General features: G+C 49.6%; 1 protein-coding gene across 1 annotated transcript in view; it reads right to left on the bottom strand.

Annotated features, from left to right (window-relative positions):
* CERCAM (cerebral endothelial cell adhesion molecule) overlaps window positions 1–23,967 on the bottom strand; it is a 306,391-nt gene that overhangs the window by 25,894 nt on the left and 256,530 nt on the right. The window contains exon 11 of the mRNA XM_085614124.1: window positions 11,057–11,260. Coding sequence (XP_085470250.1) covers window positions 11,057–11,260 — 204 coding nt within the window. The remainder of the gene's footprint in view (window positions 1–11,056; window positions 11,261–23,967) is intronic.

Raw genomic sequence — 23,967 nt, 5'->3', positions numbered from 1 at the left:
CCATGCTCCAGGGGAGGGTCACATGCAAGATGAGGGAAGTGTTGACCGCAGAAGCTACCAGCAGGAAGCACACAATCGAGAGTGGCTTGGAAGCCCACCAATGGTGTGTAACGGGAGGGCTCCAAGCCCACTAACAGTAAAAAACATGTCTCAAAGAGACAGCGCATGGGCTGTCTACTCGAGGCCTAACAATGAAAAAAGTGCAATGATGTGTACACGCACAGGTGTCATCAAGCATAGCGGGAAGCAACACCGGAAGGAAGTACATGCAAAAGGCATACGCAGGAGGAGTGGGGAGAAGTGCAAGGGAGAAACAAGCATTGGCATTCAAGTGGGTGAAACAAGGATCTAAAAACTTGGTACGATGATACACAAGCCAAGAACGTTTAAAAAGGATGTGGTCCAAGACAGTCCTATATTCCATTGTTACATGGGGGGCAAAGACGCTGTTTGGTTGAAATGCCTCTCCACGCTCCCACAGCAGCGACAGTTGGAGCCTACCAGCCTACCAGCTCTCAGCCTGACTACAGCGCTTCGGATGGGACGACTTGTAGCCTTAACAGGTATACTTGCATCTTACCCATTGTTGCCATAGTTACAATGAAGTGATAACTTTTCAGGGAGGTGCAGTGCAGTTTATCAAGTGTGAAACTTATAGAAGGAATTAGTCTTTTTAGAGTACACTTTGGTGTTCCCAGTCAAGCTGCTCTTTCCGAGCCAAGGGGTGAGACACACGGTCAAAGGCCGTTGAGTAGGCGATAAAAGCGGCGTAGATAATGGGTTAATTCTTCTGTTTCACCTATTTATAGAGGATTGATTGGACCGTCGTGCTTTTCCATTAAGTTCTAAGGCCTGATTGCTTGGCGGTGAAGCAGCCTGTCTTCGGCCAGTTTGAGAGATGCTTGAGGGGGTCTTTGCACGCATCCCGCCCACGTCCTCCAGAGGAGCAGTCTGCCGACAGCTCTGGAGCGGGGGCGTAGCTTCAGGGGGGTGTTTGGGATGTTACACCCTCTGAAAAATGTGTTCTGTAGTAAGTAGTTGGGTACAAGGGCTTTCAGTCAGGTGTGATGAAGTGTCAGAGTTCACCTGGAATTTGTACATGCCCACCCTGACAAAAAACACACGCACTCTCTCTCGCCTCCATTTTTAAGGAGTTAAAAAATGTTGAGTAATCTGGAGCTCCTTCCTCTCCCCCAGTCCTGTTATCTTCAGCCTGGTAATATCCCTGCATCCCTGGCACTGCAGTCAGGGATGCAGGGATATTAGTTCACGTAGGAGCACTACACGTAGCTACGTGAAGTGCACTTCGCGAAATACGCGTAGCACTACGCGAACTGCGTAGTACGCTGTGCGCGATGATTGCACAGTTCTGGATGCTTGTCCACACTGTGCAATCATTGAAAACGGCATCTTGCACAGTGCGAGCTGTCGTTTTCTGCTGCCCGAGTAGATTTTTACTCGAGCGGCAGCTTTCTCAACGCGGACTGGTAGTTTATCATCGCGAGCGGTCGCAAGCATACGCGACCACTCGCAATGAGAAAACTGACCTCCCCGAATCTCGCCGGGAGGTTTATTTTCAACGCTCCCGATCAGCAACTTGATGTTGCTGATCGCGAATGAGGAAAAAGTCTCGCCGGGATGTCATTTTGCTCGCTCGCGGTCGCCAACTTGACGTTGAGGACCGCAACCCAGCAAAAAATGCCAACTACGCTACGCTGCCTGATTTTGCACTGTGCTACGTGCAATTTGCGTAGCGCGAAGTAGCACAAACTACCCAAACCTTGTGAGCGTAGCGTAGTTGTCAGCCCAGGGTTACCAGGTTGCAGATAACCGGAAAACACCGGCTCAAAACTGATGTAGAGATACTATATCCATCCATCCATCCGTCCGTGCACCCATCCATCCATCCATCCGTCCGTCCGTCCATCCATCCATCCATCCATCCGTCCGTTCGTTCGTCCGTCCGTCCATCCATCCATCCATCCGTCCGTCCGTCCGTCCGTCCATCCATCCATCCATCCATCCATCCATCCATCCGTCCATCCATCCATCCATCCATCCGTCCGTCCGTCCATCCATCCATCCATCCATCCGTCCATCCATCCATCCGTCCATCCATCCATCCATCCATATGTGCTCTGAGCCAGTAACCGGTTTAAAGACCTCTTTCAAGGGACCCGTGTTTCGCTCCCAAATAACTTGTTCATTTTAAAGGCATCCGGTAGCTCCAGAAGTTCAATTCATTTCCTTTAGTTGCACCATGCTTTGCTTTCCACACCCAGGAATGCTGCCTTCATGATGTGCATTCTGCATTCTATTCCACCAAAGACCTGCCTTTTGGTATCTTCATCTTTTTGTAAATACAGGCTCAGTGGCCTCAGACTTCCTTTTGTTGCAGAGCTCCGCCCTCTAGTGACGGGACAAGGAACTACACCACTCCTCCTCTCTTCTGGCAGGAAGCTATTGAGAAACAATGAAGCTGCAATGTTTATATAAAGACCCTCTGGAAACTGATTTTGAAATGAATCAACCTTTGGTGTGTGACAAAGCATGTTTTATAATGCACCAGGTGGGACTGTGGCTCCAAACCAATCTATATGTGAAGGTCTACAAAATTCATGATAAAATTCTGTGAACATATCGTCATGCCGAATATATTAATGTGGCTGTATATTTTACCAGCCAGTGGCCTTTGGCCTCGAACGTTACCCCCATACAGTGGCCTTTTCATCCTCTTACTGGCCACTGCACATCCCGAGATCTCGGTCACACAGCGACCACTAGCATGTAAGGCGGCTGACCGTCTGCAAAGGACCCCACTGACATTAAAAGGCACTGAGGTTTGTCTGGACAGTGGGTGGGGCGGTGCGTCAGGGACCTCCCACCCATGAGACCCGCAGACAATCCAGCAGCCATGATCGGGCCCAGGGTCCTTTGTGAGACCCCCGTGCCCCAGGAGCTGTCAGCTGTGCAAGGAAAGCCAGGGTTCACCGCAGGGGGCGCCCCCTCACTGAGCCTACGCTGAGGGAATGAAGCCGCCGTCACTGAGCAGCAGGCGGCACCATCACGACCCCTGTTTGCCATTTTGTGGCGTCCCCCACCCTTACTACGCAGGCCCGGCTCCAGGAATTTTGGTGGGCCAAAGTTGCATTTGGGTGGCCACTGCGGGACCAATTTGTCGTTTCCTGTGGTAGCCTACAAGGCCTAGATTACATCACCCCTACAAACAGTCATGATGATACAGCCGATAGATTCTGTGTGGATACAGAGCACGTGGAGAGTTATGTGAAAGTAAGAGAAAACCCTCAAATTTCAACAGGGCAGGCTTCAACACAAGTACTTCCAGGGTCGATTATCTACTTTTCTACCATCCCTCTCCTGTGCCCCTTCTCTCACAGCTGACCTTGGGCACCAGCCCCATATCAGCCCCATCCAGCTCCACTTTCATTATTCCCGTAAACAACATTAGTAAAATCACCTTCAAACTTAAAACATTGACTATAGCAGTAAATATAATTAGCACGCACTTTAAAATATGTTCCACAGTTGCCCTAATGACCTGACTGCTAATTTAATAAAAACAGAAAGGCCATGACAGGGCCGGGTTTAGCGCTGATGCGAAAGTCTTTTTTGGTGCCCTACCACTGACCTCTTTCTCCGCAGATACCATTACTACCACCCTCCAACAGGGCCCCTCATCACTCCGTAGCATCTCCCCCCTCAGACTCCCTCACTACCACTCTCATCCCTCCATAGCACCCCCCCAGGACCTCCTCCTCAGATTCCCTCACTGCCACCCTCCAACACTGCCCCTCATCGCTCCCTAGCTCCCTCCTCCCCCCCATGACCTCCTCCTCGGATTCCCACACTGCCACCCTCCACCAGTGTCCCTCATCTCTCCCTAGCTCCCTCCTCCCCCCCATGACCTCCTCCTCGGATTCCCTCACTGCCACCCTCCACCAGTGCCCCTCATCTCTGTAGCCCCTCCCCCTCATGACCTCCTCCTCAGATTCCCTCACTGCCACCCTCCACCAGTGCCCCTCATCGCTCCGTAGCCCCTCTCTCATAAGTATTTCATTTGTTGTGTAGCGCTACTCATATCAGTGTAGTGTGTGTCAGTACTTTACACCACACACACATTATACAGAGACAATGAATCATACAAGTATGTAAATCAGCCTACAGGGAATGTCAATAAGCCAATGAGGATTACACGGTGTATGAATCACGTCATCCATAAGGGTGGGCAGTATATTTTAAGAGGGTTTGCGCTGGGGAAGCAGAAACTCAGGATTCAAAGCATATCTAGGGGTTAGGGGTTGGCTTTACTGATAAAAACGTATATCTGCCTAAACATACTCATTTTAGCAACATTAAAATAACGAAAGACTGGGAAAGTTCTAAATATATAACACAAAACAAAGTGAAATTCTAACTACACCATTCATGTTTGTCTGCAGCTCTATGATGACAGTTCATTGGTCACTGTCCTATGTTAGGAACATAACTTCTGAACTGCAAGTAAAACAAGAATCTCTGTGACAGCGGCAGTAACCCACTGAGCTATCCACATAAAATACAGTTTATCTGCATTTCAAAACTACCAACAAAGGATTGATGTCCAGCAGGATCATTCATCACCAGTTATCTGGACATTTGTATTGTTGTCTTGCATCCCTGATAAAAACGATTTAAATGAAGCATACCAAAGTATGTGCCTTGCTGGGCCTGTGCAGTTTTTCAAAATAAGACCAAATAGTAACACATTCTCTTACCTACTCAGATAGTCAAACTTTGTGTCACAGCCTGGTGTGATGAGCAGCTGCAGGAGTCAGTAAAGGTGAAACAGAATAAACAAACTTCTTTTCTCCAGTGTTGAAATAGAAAAGGAAATATCCTTGCAGCAGCAGGACAGTAGGCAAAAGTTACTCTGTGCCAAATAAAGAATTGTTCCCCTTGCCATGCCCGTATTGTACCTGCAGTACAAAGCCCACCTTTCTAAACGGAGTTACGTGATTGGGTCGGGGCTTTTTCTCACAGCCATCCCCAATTACGTAACTCCCAGAACAGGAAGAAACACACCGTTCGGAGGTACGTTTTAAAGTATACTACCCGTTCTCTATTGGCCTTCGTGCAGTCACTGTGAGGGCAAGGCTCATGTTTTCTAGAACCGGGCCTGTTACTACGTCTGGCTTGACAGTGCGGCTGTCGCCAGACAATGATGTGAGCATCACTCGGAGAGGGGCTCTGGCTCCGCCCACAAATTGGGAATCGAGTGTACATGTTTTGATTGGGCAGACGTTGTGTGCCTCCACATAAAAGTGCTTGCCCTCCACACAGCTGCGATCATTTTGTTTATTCATCCAGCTGCCTGAGCTTGAACTTTCAGGGGCACACACATGACATTGTAATGCTATGAAAGTGTCTTAGATAACTAGACAATTGATGGCGTTTCTCTCTGGCAGCAGCACAGACGGGAGGAGGGCAGTCATTAACATACATGGATTTTTAGGTCTGGCTTGACAGTGCATTCATAAGAGCGACCTATTGTTATTGCCAATGCTTCTTCTGAAGCCTGCTGCAGGTGCTCGGCACTGCTCCCTGCCAGTGCAGGAGAGTCTGGTGTAACCCGCACCCATAGTGCACTGTAGTCGCTGCCGCCTCAGACTGAGCTCTGGGGAGACTGACGGCTGATGGCAGCCGAGTAACAATAGTGTTGAGGCTTCTCCAGAGTCACATGCTTTGCACGATTCCCCCACTTGTTACTTGGGTCTGGAAATGTTCCCTGTATTTCTAAAACTTAGTCTAGCCCTTGCCGGGACATTTTCAGTTGTTGTGACATTATAAACGTACTTGGAGCCTTTCGTCAGCTCTCTTCAACCACTGGTCTTTTATTGCGTCATTCACCTTTTCTTCCACCCACTACAGCACGGGGCAGTGGGTCAGCACACTTCAGCCATTGGCTAACTTCACAGTGAGTGGCAGTATTTTTCCCTTTCACAAGGTGCACATCCACACACAAAAAATAGTTGCCTTCGGTGCCAGGGACTACTGTAGCAATGTGTGCTGTTGAGACTAAAAATTATTTGGCTTTTAGGCAATTAAAAAAAAAATATTGGTGAGGTCCGGAAAGCTCCCATGACCCAAAGTTTTAGAAGAGGGATAAAAAAACAAGCACTGTCAAAGCCAAAAGTCTGACAGCCATGGCCAGGCTGGTTGGCTTTGCCAGTGCTGGTTTCTTTTGCTTGTCAGTGATAGGAGGAGTTGTGATGGCTCACCGAAACACGGGGCATGAGCCCAGAATGCCCCAGGACAGAGTCATCATCTTCAGATTCAGTTCCACCCCATTGGGTCCAGAAGCAAGGAAAGCCTACGGGTTGAATACAATAGTGAAACGACACAATTTCTTTTTGAGGCTGATATGGTCTCCTGGCCTTTCACCCCATAGGAAAATCCCTCAAAGGGGGCCTTCACGCCCCCATGTGTAACAACTCCTTTAGTTGGCACCATGTTTGAGTGACTGGTTTCCTCCATGAGTGCACCGTAACTGCAGCACAGGGTGGAGCGCCCCCTTCAAGGTGTGTGTGTGTTAATCACATGTCAGAGTGCACGTGTGTTGTGTGTAAGGGGTCCTCTCCGAGTCTAGTGACTGCAGCACAGGGTGGAGCACCCCCGTCAGGGAGTGTTTGTGAATCACCCTGGCAGAAGAACAATACCAGGACAGCTGAAAGCTGATCCTGAGGAATGTAAGAAGGAACCACTGTCAGAAGTCGCAGCATTCACTCTCTGGCAGAAAAGCAAAACAGAGACAGCTAATCCTAAGGAATGTAAGAAGGAGCCGCTGTCAGCTCTCCAAACATTCTTTCTCTGGCAGAAGAACAACGACGGGACAACTGATAGCTCATCCTGAGGAAAGTAAGAAGAAGCCACTGTCAACTGTCGCAGCATTCCCTCTCTGGCAGAAGAACACCACCAGGACAGCTGTCAGCGGATCCTGAGGAATGTAAGAAGGAGCCGCTGTCAGCTGCCCCAGCATTCCCTCCCTGGCAGAAGCACGACGACGGGACTGCTGTCAGCTCATCCTGAGGAATGTAAGAAGGAGCCACTGTCAGCTGTCCCAGCATTCCCTCTCTGGCAAACAACGTCGCAGGGACAGCTGTCAGCTGATCCTGAGGAATGTAAGAAGGACCCGCTGTCAGCTGTCCCAGCATTCCCTCTCTGGCAGAAGAACAACACCAGGACAGCTGTCAGCTCATCCTGAGGAATGTAAGAAGGACCCGCTGTCAGCTGTCCCAGCATTCCCTCTCTGGCAAAAGAACACTACCAGGACAGCTGTCAGCGGATCCTGAGGAATGTAAGAAGGAGCCGCTGTCAGCTGCCCCAGAATTCCCTCCCTGGCAGAAGAACGACGAGGGGACTGCTGTCAGCTCATCCTGAGGAATGTAAGAAGGAGCCACTGTCAGCTGTCCCAGCATTCCCTCTCTGGCAAAAGAACACCACTAGGTCAGCTGATCCTGAGGAATGTAAGAAGGAACCGCTGTCAGCTGTCCCAGCATTCCCTATCTGGCAGAAGAACAACGACGGGACTGCTGTCAGCTGATCCTGAGGAATGTAAGAAGGACCAGCTGTCAGCTGTCCCAGCATTCCTTCTCTGGCATAAGACAAACAAAGGGACTGCTGTCAGCTGATCCTGAGGAATGTAAGAAGGAGCCGATGTCAGCTGTCCCAGCATTCCCTCCCTGGCAGAAGAACAACGACGGGACAGCCGTCAGCTGATTCTAAGGAATGTAAGAAGGAGCCGCTGTCAGCTGTCCCAGCATTCCCTCCCTGGCAGAAGAACGATGACGGGACTGCTGTCAGCTCATCCTGAGGAATGTAAGAAGGAGCCGCTGTCAGCTGTCCCAGCATTCCCTCTCTAGCAGAAGAACAACACCGGGACAGCTGTCAGCTGATCCTGAGGAATGTAAGAAGGACCCGCTGTCTGCTGTCCCAGCATTCCTCCTCTGGCAGAAGAACAACAACGGGACAGCTAATCCCATGTCCCACTAGCATTAGGGATGTCAGAGAAACATATATGCACAAGGCCACTGTCAAGGTGTAACCACAGTAGTCTTTCTACCATGCCTACAACAAAAGTGACAGCGAAGGAGCTCTTGTTTTTGGGGCCTCAGCTGCACAACAACAGCTGGGGCAGACCAACGAGACACTGAGAAGAAAGAGACTGGTGCGGAGTGATGTGGGTGGCCATGTCCTCACCTAATGGCCACTGCGCATAACCAAAGGCTGTATGCAATGGGATCAGGGGCATGGAGACCGGGCTTACGGCCATGTCCTAAGTGGCACACACCCTACGCCTGCGCCCATTGCAAAAGGACAAAGAACATCCTGTGCAGCTGGTTAGGTGGCCCAAAGATTGAGTTCAGGCATTGGCCATGCTCTGCACCCAGGGGCAGCGCAGTGGGTTCGGAGATGCCGGCCAGCTAGGAGTGTGATGGTAGAAGCTATGCCCTGCACTCAAACCTGAGGGCTCAGAGGCAGAGGGCACTGCTGAACGTCATGCCCTGCTTGAGTGCACACACTGCAGCGTCGAAGGCTTGGGAGAGAGTGTTAGAGTCGTGCAGCGACTTTTATTGGCACATTTCAACAGGCTTTTAATTGGGTCCCCAGAAAATGCACTACAAGTGTGCTGTGTTCGTTGAATTGTGCTGTTAGGTGATTTGTATTTACCTTAACTAGACCCAAGGATTTTAGGTGCATATATAGACTTCTAGTGGTAGTCAGTGTTAATACAAGCACATTCTCTGTCAAGAAATTCTGTGTTTGTGAATATTAAGGCAGAGCTCGGAGCTGCCCTCATCTCACCTCTTTGAAAGAGTCTGTCTGTCATGTTTACCGGCCCAAAGCCTGGGTCCGGGACGGTCAGAAGGAGGGTGAGATATGCATCGCTCCCAAGAAACGTCACACTGCAAAGACCTGTATTCACCGAGTGCAACAATCAGCCCAGATCTGGAGCACAGCCCGAAAACAGGGCACAGCATGTGGAGTTTGGCACCTTCTGCACCAAACCTGCGTGCTCCAGTATTAACCGGGCATTTATCCCCCAATAAATTCTAGTCTGAATAAATATATGTGGGGGAAATTGTGCACGAGGAGTGACTGAGTGTCTGAACATACAAAACTGCCTCTGGCCAAGACCTCTACACAAGATTAAACTCTGGCGAGAAGTTTAAGAACAAATAAAGTGACAGCGCAGAGCTGAGCAGCCATACTTCCAAGACATCCGGGATACTTTGATTCTTGGGGAACACAGACCTGCTGCTGGGAAGGGCCCCGGCGCCCCGCTCCCCGGGCCAGTACTCACTTTGAGTGCTGGTCATACATGATGGGCAGAGCCTCAGTGCCCCGCTCCCTGGGCTAGTGCTCACTTTGGGTGCTTGCCAAACATGATTAGCAGAGCCCCGGCGCCCCGCTCCCCAGGCCAGCACTCACTTTCTGTGCTTGTCATACATGATGGGCAGAGCCCCGGCGCCCCATGGCCAGTACTCACTTTCGGTGTTTGTCACACATGATGGGCAGAGCCCCAGCACCCCGCTCTGCGGCCAGTACTCACTTTCGGTGTTTGTCACACATGATGGACAGAGCCCCGGCTCACTTTCGGTGTTTGTCACACATGCTGGGCAGAGCCCCGGCATCCCGCTCCCCGGGCCAGCACTCACTTTGGGTGCTGGTCATACATGGTGGGCAGAGCCCCGGCGCCCCGCTCTGTGGCCAGTACTCACTGTGGGTGTTTGTCACACATGATGGGCAGAGTCCCTGCGCCCCGCTCCCCGGGCCAGCACTCACTTTCAGTGCTTGTCATTCATGATGGGCAGAGCCCCGGCGCCCCGCTCCACGGCCAGTACCCACTTTCGGTGTTTGTAACACATGATGGGCAGAGCCCCAGCACCCCGCTCTACGGCCAGTACTCACTTTGGGTGTTTGTCACACATGATGGGCAGAGCCCTAATGCCCCGCTCCGGGGCAGTTACTCACCTTGGGTGCTTGTCATACATGAAATGAAATGAAACAGAGACTTGTAGAGCACGAAACATTCACAAGAGGGTGTCAAGGGCAGAGCCCCGGTGCCCCACTCCGCGGCCAGTACTCACTTTCGGTGCTTGTCATACATGATGGGCAGAGCCCCAGCACCCCGCTCTGTGGCCAGTACTCACTTTCGGTGTTTGTCACACATGATGGGCAGAACCCTAATGCCCCGCTCTGGGGCAGTTACTCACCTTGGGTGCATGTCATACATGATGGGCAGAGCCCCAGCGGAGTACTCGCACTTTTATCCTGCATTTTATATTCATGTATTTATTCATGCTTATTGCAAGATGGTAGAACTGTACTATCCTTTTATATTCACTGTACTGCTAATCATATATCTCTGCTACTGTCTAATGGTTGTTGCAGCTCATATATTTTACATGAAAATAACAACTGTTCAATAAATCCTTAATGAAACGCCCAGACTGTTTATTCTGTGTATCTCTGAGACAAACTAAGTGAGCACGAGTGACTGAGCAAAAAGTAGTACATTGTTTCCACGATTCTGAGGGATCAGGGCTGTCATGTTCTAAGGTTTTCCAGAATCTATTCTCTCCCCGATAAGAGGAGACACTGGTGGCACTGTGAGCTAGCTAATGCAGACAGGCTAACATTCTCGGTGGGGATGCACGGAACCAGTCTGCCACCAATCCCACAGTTTATGTTATCCAAACGCGCAGGTCCTGCATGGGTACTATAGGAACTACATGACAACTTTGGGTGCTTGTCATACATGATGGGCAGAGCCCCAGCACCCTGCTCCCCGGGCCAGTACATACTTTGGGCACTTGTCATCATACGTGATGGGCAGAGCCACGGCACCCCGCTCAGCGGCCAGTACTCGCTTGGGCGTGTGCCATACATGATGGGCAGACCACCGGCACGCCGCTCAATGGCCAGTACTCAGTTTGGGTGCTTGTCATACATGATGGGCAGAGCCCCAGCGCCCCGCTCTGCGGCCAGTACTCACTTTGGGTGCTTGTCATACATGATGGGCAGAAACTCATCCACCGGCAGCATCCTGGACAGAGGTTCTGCGTTGAGCAGCTTCTGGGCTCCCTGCTGTGAGATGACGTAGGCTAACGTCCAATAGGAGTAGTCTGCGATGACCAGGTGACGCACTGCCTCCACTGGGGTCTCTGGCTCTGTTGTCACCTGCTTCCGTCCCAGGTAGCTGCAGAGGGCAGAGGAAGGGTGATAGATAAACAACACTCACAAGGCCCTCGTAGCTCTAGGCATTGAAACACTGGTGCTGGTGACGCAACACAGAACTGTGGAACCTATGAAAGGGTCCCTGAAACCCAGGGAGGGCTAACCCAGGGCAGCCCCAACCATTGACCCCTGAACCGGCATCTCACTGTCAAGACTGCAAAACCATTCTAAGAGGCAGACACTAAGGCATTACAGTTAAAGCTCCCAGTTTTCTGTTTTATTATGATTTTTACAGATAATTACAGACAGAAAACGATGCGTTTCCTGTAAGTATTTTTATAAGAGGAAAAATGCTGAAATTGTGCTTCTTGCAAGAGACTCTTCAGGAATTCTAGGCAAAGGAAGAGCAAATAGACAGCATGGGGAGTTATAAAACAGGCTATTCCCTTAAATACAGGCATATTTTAACATATATTTGTAGTATTATGCTTATATGTACAGGTGGGTGGAGTGTTTTGTTATATGTGGTGGCTTAATTTGCTAAAACGCAACAAGAACCCACGTTTGAGTGCACGTCTAAGAGTTAAATAAATGTGGCAATCTACCATTTTACGACTCTATTTATTCTGAAAACACAAAATAAATACCAATAAGCCCAAAAAATAAATATGGATAAATACAGATGGAAATGTTAAAACAAAAAAACCAATTACCATAAAACCGAGAGCCCTAATCATAATGCAGACTGAGGGAAATTGACTCACTGTATCCAGACTCGGAGCCTGACCTCCACTCACTGCAATGGTTGAGCAGTGAAAGAAGACACAACTGAAGGACCCTGACCTTCCTTCCCCAACAGAGAGGAGACAAGGTCACTTACCTCAGACATCAGGACCCCAGAAACCCTTTTCCTGACAGAGACAAGATGGGGTGATATCCCTACCCAACCCAACAGAGACAGAGCATGCCTCTTACATCAGAGTGTAGCACAGGGACAGGTGACGCCCTGAACCAGCCGTGCCTGAACTTTTAGACTGACAGAGATAGAGCAAGGTCTGTTAGCTCTGACTCACAGCCCTGACAGAGGAAGACATGGGGTCATATTTACAAAGAGCTAGAGCCACAGCAGCGTAATTTCCTTTTACACAGCAGCAACGCAATCACACTGCTCCATATTTACAAATAGACACATTGGGTCTAATGCGTCAGTTTGTAGAGATGTGCGTCACATTATACCTGCATCAGGTATAATGTATGCAGGGTAGGCGTTTCCACGTTAAAAGCCAAGTAGAACTGATGCAGTGAAATTTACAGTTTTTCACTGCGTCACTCTACGACTTGTCTACGTCAAAATTCCTACGCCGTCTCAAACCAGGCGAAAGGATTGATGCACGGGTTTTAACATGGGACTCGTCTTTGTGTCCTGACACATTGCTGAAGTTGCGTCAGTCCTACGATCAACTCCAGCAATGCGTCACTTTAGCGGCAAAAGATGCGTCAGAATTTCTGCCGCATTCATGAATCTTTGCGCCCTGGAGCACTGTATTGTAAATACAGCGCATCCATGGTGTCATTAGGGCATTTGTGGCAGATGCAAGAAATCTGAGGCATCGATGCCGATGCGTCAGTTCTTGTAAATACACCCCATGGTTTGTTGCCACAGATGTAGGGGCTGAAGTGAGTGGACGAGGAGTAGGGCGGGGTGCTCATCGCTACCAGAGAACCCACACCTACTCTTGAAACTGTGGTCTCAGTGCTTTAGAAGCTTCTCTGATTCCAGCCTCCTTACATGGTCTAGGGCAGGCAACATAGAACACCAAAGGAAAGAATGTAAACTCCATCTTGGATTAGGAAACTATCAACAAACACTGGTAATGTGACCATCTAGGACGGGAATAGATCTAAGGCTTTCAATGCTTTCTACTAAGAAACAATCGCACTTTCTCAATGTTAAAGCAAACACAAGGAGATGATGGACGGAGCGCTGAAACTTTTCAGACACTCACCCCCAGCCACAGATCTGGTTTGAGTCCATCATCGTTCTTTAGCTCGCGGATTCAACCCAGATCTGTGACTGGGGGTGAGTGTCTGAAAAGTTTCAGCGCTCCGTCCATCATCGCCTTGTGTTTGCTTTGTTCGCCCTAAGTTGGCAGGGTATGCCCAGGGGTGGATCCCTTTCTCACTTTGCCACAGGATTCAAGCTAGCCTGGCTGATTAGGGGTGTTACCCAGAAACCGGTCCCAGCACGCATGTTTCTGGTCCAGAGAGGACATGGCTTGGCAGTTTGGACTTGACTGTTCCCAAGAGGTACAGGGTCAAGACTGATTTGCATATAGCTGGGTCTGAAATGAGGTGGCGAAGTGACGATGTTGGATTCAACCCAGATCTGTGACTGGGGGTGAGTGTCTGAAAAGTTTCAGCGCTCCTTCCATCATCTCCTTGTGTTTACTTTCTCAAGTTTACCAATGTGAGAAGAACCACCTCCTGGTTAACACTGTTCAATCCATCCAGCCTGGAGCCTTGCACTGCCTGTGGAACCCGCTGCAGAGGGGGAAATCTCTTCACCGACGTTGTCACTGAAGCTCCGAAGCAGCCTGGGGGACGATCACGACGACCAAAAGCAGGCTGCCTTTCCATCTGGAGCAGTGTAATTTACTGCCCACTCCAAATGTGCTCAACAAGTGTTTTAACTGTATTAATCTGTCCGCATTTTATTAATCAATCAATAGTAAGTGGCAATATATTCACTTTAGTGAGAGGCACCATATATTTAGTTGAATTATACTAAATGTACCCACTCATCTTGAAATAAGATGTATGCTCTTTTCAAACTGTATTTGATATAATCATTTATGTTAACTGAATCCATTTAGTACCTGTTTTGAGCCTAATGTTGTCCTAACTTGTAACTAGGCCTTAGTGGATGGTAGACAATGTTTACCACAAAACCTTTTCCCGGCAGGGAATTACAACGCGGTCATTACAACGACCGCGTTGTAATTCCACATACTATTACTCCGCAAGTCGGAACAACGATAGCTGAGGGGGGAGAAGGGGTTGGATTTGAAATCCAACACCTTCCCTATGTCCGCACAGACTGGAGCTGGAATAGTAAATTATACTATTCCAACATCCAGCGCCCCCCCTCCGCAAGTCATTGTTACGACTTACGGGGTAATGGTATGCGGAATTACAACGCGGTCGTTGTAAAGACCGCGTTGTAATTCCCTGCGGGGAAAAAGACTGCGTGATAACGAGGTATATTCTTAGTGGCCATGTTACGATTGATAAAATGTTTTGCAAGTGTTTTGTTTTCTCACCTCTGCAGGTTCACTTTATTAGACGTGGGGGGGGGGGGGGGGTGGGGGAAGACTGATCTTCTTAATTAAAATGTGGCCTCATTTATAGAGACAGAGACTGTGGGAGAAACCATCCTGGACCAGGGAGACCGGACGACTGTTACATCCAAGGTTGCCCAGACGATTGCTTAATTGTTGGAAGCTGGGAAACTAGGAGGTGTACCTGCTCCCGAGAACACTGCCTTCTCATTGGTTCATTGGGTGAAAAGTGTAAGAAGCTTTCTAGAATCTTCTTTCATTCTTTAATTGTGTGCTCTTTAGACTAGCAGATCAGACCCTTGCCTGATTTTTGCTGGGAGAAGACCTCTTCACGACTTTGCTGATTTCCCGACCACAGGGTTTAGCTTCATGCTTGAATACTCACACTCTTTCCAATGAACCTTTATTCTGGTTCATCGGATGCTGACGCCTTCCTCACAGAATTCCCTCATACCACTTTCGATACTATGCTTAGAATAGGGAAGTTCCTTTATGCAACCTGCTTGGGTGATTTTTTGTTTTCTGTATGTAGTACTACTTAGTATTTTCTTTCTCATAATATATAAAAACATACCGCATGATCATTTAAATATGTAAGCTCGTACAATATATTTTCTTCAGTTTTGCTAACTGATATAACCTGGATTAAATTGTTAATAAAACCCTTAAGGGTTGGACACCATTCTCTCGGTTGTTCTTGTGGAGCCACACTGGGTTCCCTCGACTTGGAATGTATTGCTCATGTTACCTCCATTCTTACACTTCAAGTCGACGATCAGAGGTCCATGCTACCGCTCATGGATAATATTTGATGATTCAACTAAGAGATTGAGATTCAAGAAACCCTAATCCTTCACGTCCATAGATGTGTGTCCGAGAGGCCAGTCCACTGTCCACCGTGAGTTAGGATCCCAGTTGTAACAACGCTCCTCCTCATGAACAGGACCATTGCCCCAAGCATAGGACCCCTCTACATAGATAGAACTACCAGCCTCCAGAAAGACAATCCATCGTCCCCTGAATAGGAGTTCCTGCTTTATGGACAAGTCCCACAGTGCAATGAATTGAACCCTTCTGCACCATGGGGCGCACTCGTAGACCCGCTGCATGGACAGGACCACCACGCAATGAATTGAACGTTTCTGCACCATGGGCCGCACTCCTAGACCGGTTGCATGGACAGGACCACCGCGCAATGAATGGAACCCTTCTACACCATAGACAGCACTCGCAGACCCGTTGCATGAACAGGACCACGGTGCAATGAATGGAACTCTTCTACACCATAGACAGCACTCGCAGACCCGTTGCATGAACAGGACCACCGTGCAATGAATGGAACCCTTCTGCACCATGGGGCGCACTCGTAGACCCGCTGCATGGACAGGACCACCACGCAATGAATTGAACGCTTCTGCACCATGAGCCGCACTCGTAGACCTGTTGCATGGACAGGACCACCGCGCAATGAATGGACCCCTTCTGCACCATAGACCGCACTCGCTGACCCGTTGCATGAACAGGACCATTGCCCCATGCATTGGACCCCTCTTCATAGATAGAACTACCAGCCTCAAGAAAGACAATCCATATTCCCCTGAATAGGAGTTCCTGCTTTATGGACAAGTGCAATGAATTGAGCCCTTCTGCACCATGGGCCGCACTCCTAGACCCATTGCATGGAGAGGACCACCGCGCAATGAATGGACCCCTTCTACACCATAGACTGCACTCGCAGACCCGTTGCATGAACAGGACCACCGTGCAATGAATGGAACCCTTCTGCACCATGGGGCGCACTCGTAGACCCGCTGCATGGACAGGGCCACCACGCAATGAATTGAACGCTTCTGCACCATGAGCCACACTCCTAGACCGGTTGCATGGACAGGACCACTGCACAATGAATTGAGCCCTTCTGCACCATGGGCCGCACTCGTAGACCCATTGCATGGACAGGACCACCGCGCAATGAATGGACCCCTTCTACACCATAGACCGCACTCGCAGACCCGTTGCATGAACAGGACCACCGTGCAATGAATGGAACCCTTCTGCACCATGGGGCGCACTCGTAGACCCGCTGCATGGACAGGACCACCATGCAATGAATTGAACGCTTCTGCACCATGAGCCGCACTCGTAGACCTGTTGCATGGACAGGACCACTGCACAATGAATTGAACCCTTCTGCACCATGGGCCGCTTTCCCAGACCAGTTGCATGGACAGGACCACCAATCAACGAATGGAACCCTTCTACACCATTAGCCGCACTCGTAGACCCATTGCATTGACAAGGCCACTGCGCAATTAATTGAACCCTTCTGCACCATGGGCCGCACTCATAGACCTGTTGAATGGACAGGACCACAGCGCAATGAATGGAACCCTTCTACACTATAGACAGCACTCGCAGACCCGTTGCATGAACAGGACCACCGTGCAATGAATGGAACCCTTCTACACCATAGACAGCACTCGCAGACCCGTTGCATGAACAGGACCACCGTGCAATGAATGGAACCCTTCTACACCATGGACAGCACTCATAGACCCACTGCATGAAGAAGTCCCATAGTGTAATGAATGAAACCCTTCTGCACCATGGCCGCACTTGTAGACCCATTGCATGGACAGGACCACCGCGCAATGAATTGAACCCTTCTGCACCATGGGCTGCACTCTTAGGTCCGTTGCATGGACAGGACCACCGTGCAATGAATGGAACCTGTAGGAGAGTAGGATCTGCCTCTTATGGTTACCCCCCTTGTTGCTGATGTATCACTGTTTTTGACTTAGTCTGAAATCCTGCTATTCAGGACCCCAGTCTGTCTGCTTTCTCCTGTAAATTGATTGCATGTACTGTAGGTACACTCCAGATTGGAATCTGGGATACCCTTATAAGTCCCTTGTATATGGTACACCATGTACCCAGGGCATAGGTACCCCAGAGGCCTCCCAGGGGCTGAAGCATGTATTGTACCACCCCTGAGAGACCATTCAAACTGACACCACAGGTCTGCTACTGCAGCCTGTGTAAAGAGGTGTGTGCCCACCTTACTTCACACATGAACCAGTCACCCCTATGGCAGGCCTTAACAATCCTGAAGGCAGGGTGCCCCTGCATGAGTAGGGTCCCTCTGCAGCCTTCGGAACCTATTTTCCGGGGTTGTCTGTGATGCAGCCAACCGTATATATTTAAGGGCATTATAACTTCGTGGTAAATGCTAACTTTAAAATGGCTGCTTAGAAACATGTTGTGTTTAGTGTCAAACACCTTGGAATCATACCTCCACACCAGTAACTGGCGGGGGAGGTATGATTCCACCCTCCCAGAGGGACCTATGTGGATCATAGGTATACCCTGTACCAGCTTTCTCGACCTGGGGATCACAAAATGGATGCTGCCAGCCACAGACACGAGTATGCCCTCCTGCTGCTGGACTTTCCTGTCACAGGGAGGTGTTATCACCTCCCAGACAGGCTTTAGTGGATTTGGGCTGGGTGGGTGCACTCCTAGAGTGCTTTGAAGTCTGCACTGGGGGCACATTTGGTGTCCCTGTGCATAGTCCAGCTCAAACCGATTGCAGGGGCTACCAGCCCCTGCTCTGGCGTGAACCTGGACAAAGGAAATGGGTGTAGCCACCCCTCTTTCCTGACCCTCCCATAGGTGGGTCCCCAGAGTATGTCCAACCCCTTCCTTGGGTATAAAGAAGGAACCCCTGACTACAGAACTTTAGATTTCCCTGGATGAAACTCTGATACTGGAACTTTGATGATCTGCACGACGCCAGATGACTGAAGAATCTCCCTTGGAGTAAAGGAGTTACTCCCCTGCTTGGCAGGCACCAAAGACGCAACAGTCCGGTTTGCATCTCCGAAGCTCCTGAGGACTCCGAAGAATTTTGCAACACAGGAGTTGGGTTCCCATGGTCTCTGAGGTAGATCTGTGCACGAGCAGAGGAAGGCCTGACAATAGATTTCCTGTCACAGGGAGGTGTAACCACCTCCCAGACAGGCTTTAGTGTATTGGGGCTGGGTGGGTGCCAGAAAGTCTGCACTGGGTGCACATTTGGTGTCCCCATTTATAGTCCAGCTCAAACCATTTCCAGGAGCCATTTGCTCCTGCTCTGGCGTGAAACTGGACAAAGGACATGGGTGTAGCCACCCCTCTGTCCTGACCCTCCCATAGGTGGGTCCCCAGAGTTAGTCCAACCCCTTCCCTGGGTATAAAGTGGGAAACCTGACTACAGGACTTTGGATTTTACCTGGACTAAACTCTGTAACAAGAAACCAAGTACTTCGATGGTGTACACTTCGCTGGACGACAGAAGAATCTCCCTTGAAGTAAAGGAGTTACTCCCCTGCAGCAGCAGGCACCTAAACACACCTGACCGGTTTGCATCTCCTGAGGACTCCGAAGATTTCTGCAACACGGGAGTTGGGTTCCCGAGCATCCCTGTAGGAGAGTAGGATCTGCACTTATGTTGCCCCCACTTTTTTCTGATGTATACACTGGTTTCTGGCTATAGTCTGGCTGGGTCCCTGCTAATCAGGGCCCCAGTCTCTCTGTTCTCTCTAAACGACTTGGTGTGCGTACTAGATGCACTAGTGATTGGATACTGTGGTACCTTATGAGCCCCTAGTATATGGTACCATAGGTACCTAGGGCATAGGCACTTCACAGGCCTACTAGGGGCTGCAGCATGTATTATGCCACCGCTGGGAAGCATTCACAATCTGACACCACAGGCCTGCTACTGCAGCCTGTGTGAGATAGTGTTAGCACTCCTCACTGAGGTATAGGTTTCTATATCTCACCATAAACACACATATAAACCTATCAGCCACCCCTATGGCAGGCCCTATCAATCCTGAGGGCAGGGTGCTTGGTTTACAATGTGAGGGGGTGCCTCTTCATGAGCAGGGCCCCTCTGCAGCTACCAGAGTCTATTCTCTATGGCTGTTTGTGGATGCGGTTAAACCATATACTCTTAAGTGCATTAACATGCTAACTTTGGAATGACTGCATCAAAACATGTCGTGTTTGGTGTCAAACAACTTGGAATCATACCCCCACATCAGTCCATGATGTGGGAGCATGATCCCACCCTTCTAGAGGGGACGACATGTGAAACGATAGAAATCCTATAGAGCCCTGGCATCACAAAATGGATGCCACTAGCACAGACACTGGGCTGCCCTCCTGCTGCTGACTGAAACCCGCAGTGGAGGAGGCCCAACAAAAGGCATCCTGTCACAGGGAGGCGTCACCACCTTCCAGACAGGATTTAGTGTATTGGAGCTGGGTGGGTGCACTCCTAGAGTGCTTAGATGTCCTGCACTGGGGGAGCAGTAGGCTCCTCTGTGCATATGCCAGCTCAAACCGGTTCAGGGGCTACCTGTCCCTGCTCTGGCGCGAAACTGGACAAAGGGAAGTGGGTGTAACCACCCCCTACCCTGACCCTCCCAGAGGAGTGGTCATAGAGCTAGTCCCTCCCCTATCTTCACTATAAGATAGCAAACTTTGCCATTGCAAATCAGAATCCTAGCCCTTTGACGTTCCACTACCTTTGGAAGACAGAAGAATCTCCCGCTGGAGTCCAAAGTCCCTGCTGCCCCGGAAGTGGATTTCCTGACTTCTCGAAGGCCATTGTGAGTCCCCAGCAAAGCTGTGGCAAGTGGACCCCACGAGTGACGAGGAACAGCAATACCTGGGGACTGTGCACTATTGTCAAGCGCAACCCCTTCACGATGTTCTACGAACTTGTGCTTTGGACCATTTGTGGCCCAAGCCTCCAGCAGGTTTTGCAGCGAAAATCAGAGGCCTACCCCGTTCCGAGTGACCGTGGGCTCCTGTGAAGCATTTCCTGAAGAGGCGTCTTCGCGATCACTTGCCCGTTGGCTAGTGGGTCCCCCGAAGACTTTCCTATCGACTAAAAGGGCTCCCCTGGTTGCTCCAGGCATGCCCTCACTTACCCTTGGCTGGGTGAGTCCCTCAGACCTTGCTGGTCTGCACCATCGACTTTCTTCAGTCTACACAAGACTTGCAGTTGCCAAGGCTTGTTGGCTCCAATCCAGTTGCCGACACCGCAGTCAGCTGCAGACGTCGTGGGACACTCCGAATCCAGCTGCTGGTCATCGTCGATCCCTCCTGAACCTCGTGAGCGAAGAGTCAAAACACAATCGACGACCTGAAATCACCCGACATCTGTGGTCATCCATCTTCCTGGCCACCGGTCACTGGCAAGTGACTTTGAACACTGTCCCTTCAATTTTCAGGTCTTCTGCATCTTGAATCCACCCTTGGATTCCACCAGACACTTCTTCAGTCGACGCAAGCAGCAAGTCCTCTTTGGTCTCCATAGAAAACAGCGACGCGACCCGACACCAAAAGACACCTATGCACCCGGCTTTCCTGGGTGAGGTAACTCGTGCACTCCGGTGCCCTAGTGTGTGTTTGCCCTCAAAGTACTTACCTTGTAAGTGGCTTGCTTGTAGACTTCCTCGAAGTACCCTAAAACTTTAAAAATCAAACCGCGACTTGCACCATTATAATCATTAGGGAACCCGCGGCTGTGTTCACACACTGCACGCGTCTCCCGTGGGCCTGTTACTTACCTGCTAACACTGCAGTAGTGAAGCCCCAGCGATTCCCCAGGCCCTAGGCCTTGTCATTTTGCAAGTCGACATTCTTATACCATTTTTTTAGTATATGGTCTGGTACGCACCTAGGGCTCCAGCCATATTTGAGCTTAATTTATTGTGAAACGTTGACATTTGAATGTGTATCTGGCTTCTAATCTCATAAAGAGATTAGTAGAGTGTGTCTAGTAATAAATACATATATATTTGATATATATACCTGTGTGGTGTCCTTTCATTTGGTAATTCAAGAGATTATGAGGTAAAACAAGCTGCTTTACATTCCTCTGAGACTTAGCCTGAAGGCTGCTCTCCACAGCTACCACTAGGATAGCTTTCTTTAAAAGGTTGTCTTAAACCTATCTACCATAAGAGTCGAATTGGACTGATGCAAGGTGGCCACTATAACTAGTGACCAGCATATGCCAGGCCAACTTCTCACAATCCCTGAGGTTGATCTGCACTCTCAGCAATCCGGAGACCAGCATCCCTCGTGGGGACCGTGCAACCTGAACCCATGTGCACTGTGTACGTTTGCAGCAGCATTTGCTTGTTGGCGATCCCTGAGGCTGTGCTTTGGACTACGTGTAGTCCCGACCCCGAGCAGCATTTCCGCCGAAGATCTCCGGCCTCCACTCCATGACTGCTCTGTGGGCTGGTGCTTTGTGAATCCACTCGAGGTCCCCTTGCGATCCCTGGTCCGTTGGCCTGTGGTTCCTGGCGAGGGTCACTTTGATTTTCCTTGGGCTTCCGTGGTTGCTCTAGACGAGCCCTGACTCCCCATAGCTTGGAGAGTCTCCTGGACCTTGCTGGTCTACACTGTAACCTGTTTCCTCTGCCGGCGTGGGTTGCCTTGGCCAAGGCTTGTTGGTGTTCAATCCGGACACTGATCCCTCAGCATTCGACACTCTTCGTGGGACAGCTCACCTCCGGACTTTGGTCATCGTCAACGTCTCCTGGTCCCCGTGGCTGCAGAGTCAAGCATCCTATCTTCACATCTCAAGCACCCGACATCGGTGGGCATTCGTCTATCGTGCCGCTGGTCACCTGAAGTGACCCAGACTCTGTCCCCTCTGCTTTCAGGTTCTTCTCACCTCAGATCCAGGCTTGGATTCCAGTGGACACTTTTCATCTTCCCCGCACCAGCACTTCTTTGCATCACGCCATTGAAAACGACAAGGGTTTCCGACACCACTTGACCCCTATGGACCAGGCTCCTCTGGGATAGGTAGCACGGGTACCTCGGTACTCACAAGGGTGCTGGCCTTAGAACCTTCTATGTTACAGAGGATTCGCTTGAACTCCTCTTCGAAGTGTCCTTAAACTGTAATTTTCCAACCGCTACTTTTCCAAAGAGTTGTACGGAGCACGCGTCTGTGTTCCCATACTGCACCCATCCTCCGTGGGCTCCCTGTGTCACTCCTTTGGGTGGTTCCTTGGGGTCCCAGCGATTCTACGTGCTCTAGGCCCTGTGTCTAGTGAAGTCGTTGTTGTTGGTATACAGTTTTTTTAGTATATGGTTGGGTCTCCACCTGGAGCCCGCTGTGTATTGTGCTATTTACTGAAGTTCTATTGATTAAGTATTGTGTGCTTTATGTTCTAATCTCGTATAGAGATTAGTAGAGAGTGTTTAGTGAAAAGGAAAATGCTACTTACCAGTATGCATCTGTTCTTGGCATGTAGAGCTGCAGATCCACACACTGTGCATAGATCGCCATCTGGTGTTGAGCCCGGATGTTTGCAGTTGTTTTTGTCTAGGAAAAGTCTTTGGAAGTCACGAGATAGGTGACTCCTTCTTTGGATGATAGTGCGCATGGGCATCGGCTCCATCTTCAGATTGTTTTTCGCTAGCAGGGAAATGATGGAGTTTTCTGAGAAACAGATAAGATGTCCATGTATGCTGTATCTAAATAAGATAATACTGGAACAGATAAAGGTAGCCGGAGAGGTGGGTGGGCGTGTGTGGATCTGCAGCTCTACATGCCAAGAACAGATGCATACTGGTAAGTAGCATATACCGTTCGAGGCATATGAGCTGCAGATTACACACTGTGCATAGATTGTATAGCAGTACCTCCTCCTAGCGGCGACCACCAGTATCTGTTGCAGTAGTTTGAAATAATGTTTTGAGTACAGCCTGGCCCACACTAGCTTGTTGTTTTGTTTGCACATCTACACAATAGTGCTTTGTGAATGTGTGTGGTGTAGACCATGTAGCTGCTTTACATATGTCATCTAAGGGAATGTTCCCTAAAAATGCCATTGAACCCCCTATCTTTCGGGTAGAGTGGGCTTTAAGGGGGAACTGATAATGTACGTTTTGCTTTGTGATAGCAAATTTGTATGCATTTGACAATCCACCTTGCTATCCCAGATTTTGATATGGGGTTGCCTTTATGTGGTGGTGAGAAGGACACGAAAAGTTGTTTGGTCTTACGAAAAGGTTTTGTTCTCTCGATGTAATAAAGCAGTGCTCTTTTAACATCTAGAGTGTGAAGAGTTCTTTCTGCAACTTTGTGGTTGTGAGAAGAATACTGGCAACTCAACAGACTGATTGAGGTGGAAGGGAGAAATAACCTTAGGGAGGTATTTTGGATTGGTTTTGAGAACCACTTTGTTATGATGGAGTTGTAAAAAAGCTTCTTGAATAGTGAGTGGTTGTAGCTCACTGACTCTTCTAAGGCAAGTAATAGCCACTAGGAAAGCGACTTTCCATGTTAGAAATTGTAGCTCACATGTGTGCA

The sequence above is a fragment of the Triturus cristatus genome, chromosome 1_2, assembly GCF_964204655.1.
Source record: "Triturus cristatus chromosome 1_2, aTriCri1.1, whole genome shotgun sequence".
NCBI lineage: Eukaryota > Metazoa > Chordata > Amphibia > Caudata > Salamandridae > Triturus > Triturus cristatus.
Note: the sequence above shows the minus strand (reverse complement) of the source record. Positions and strands in the feature narration are given on the sequence as shown.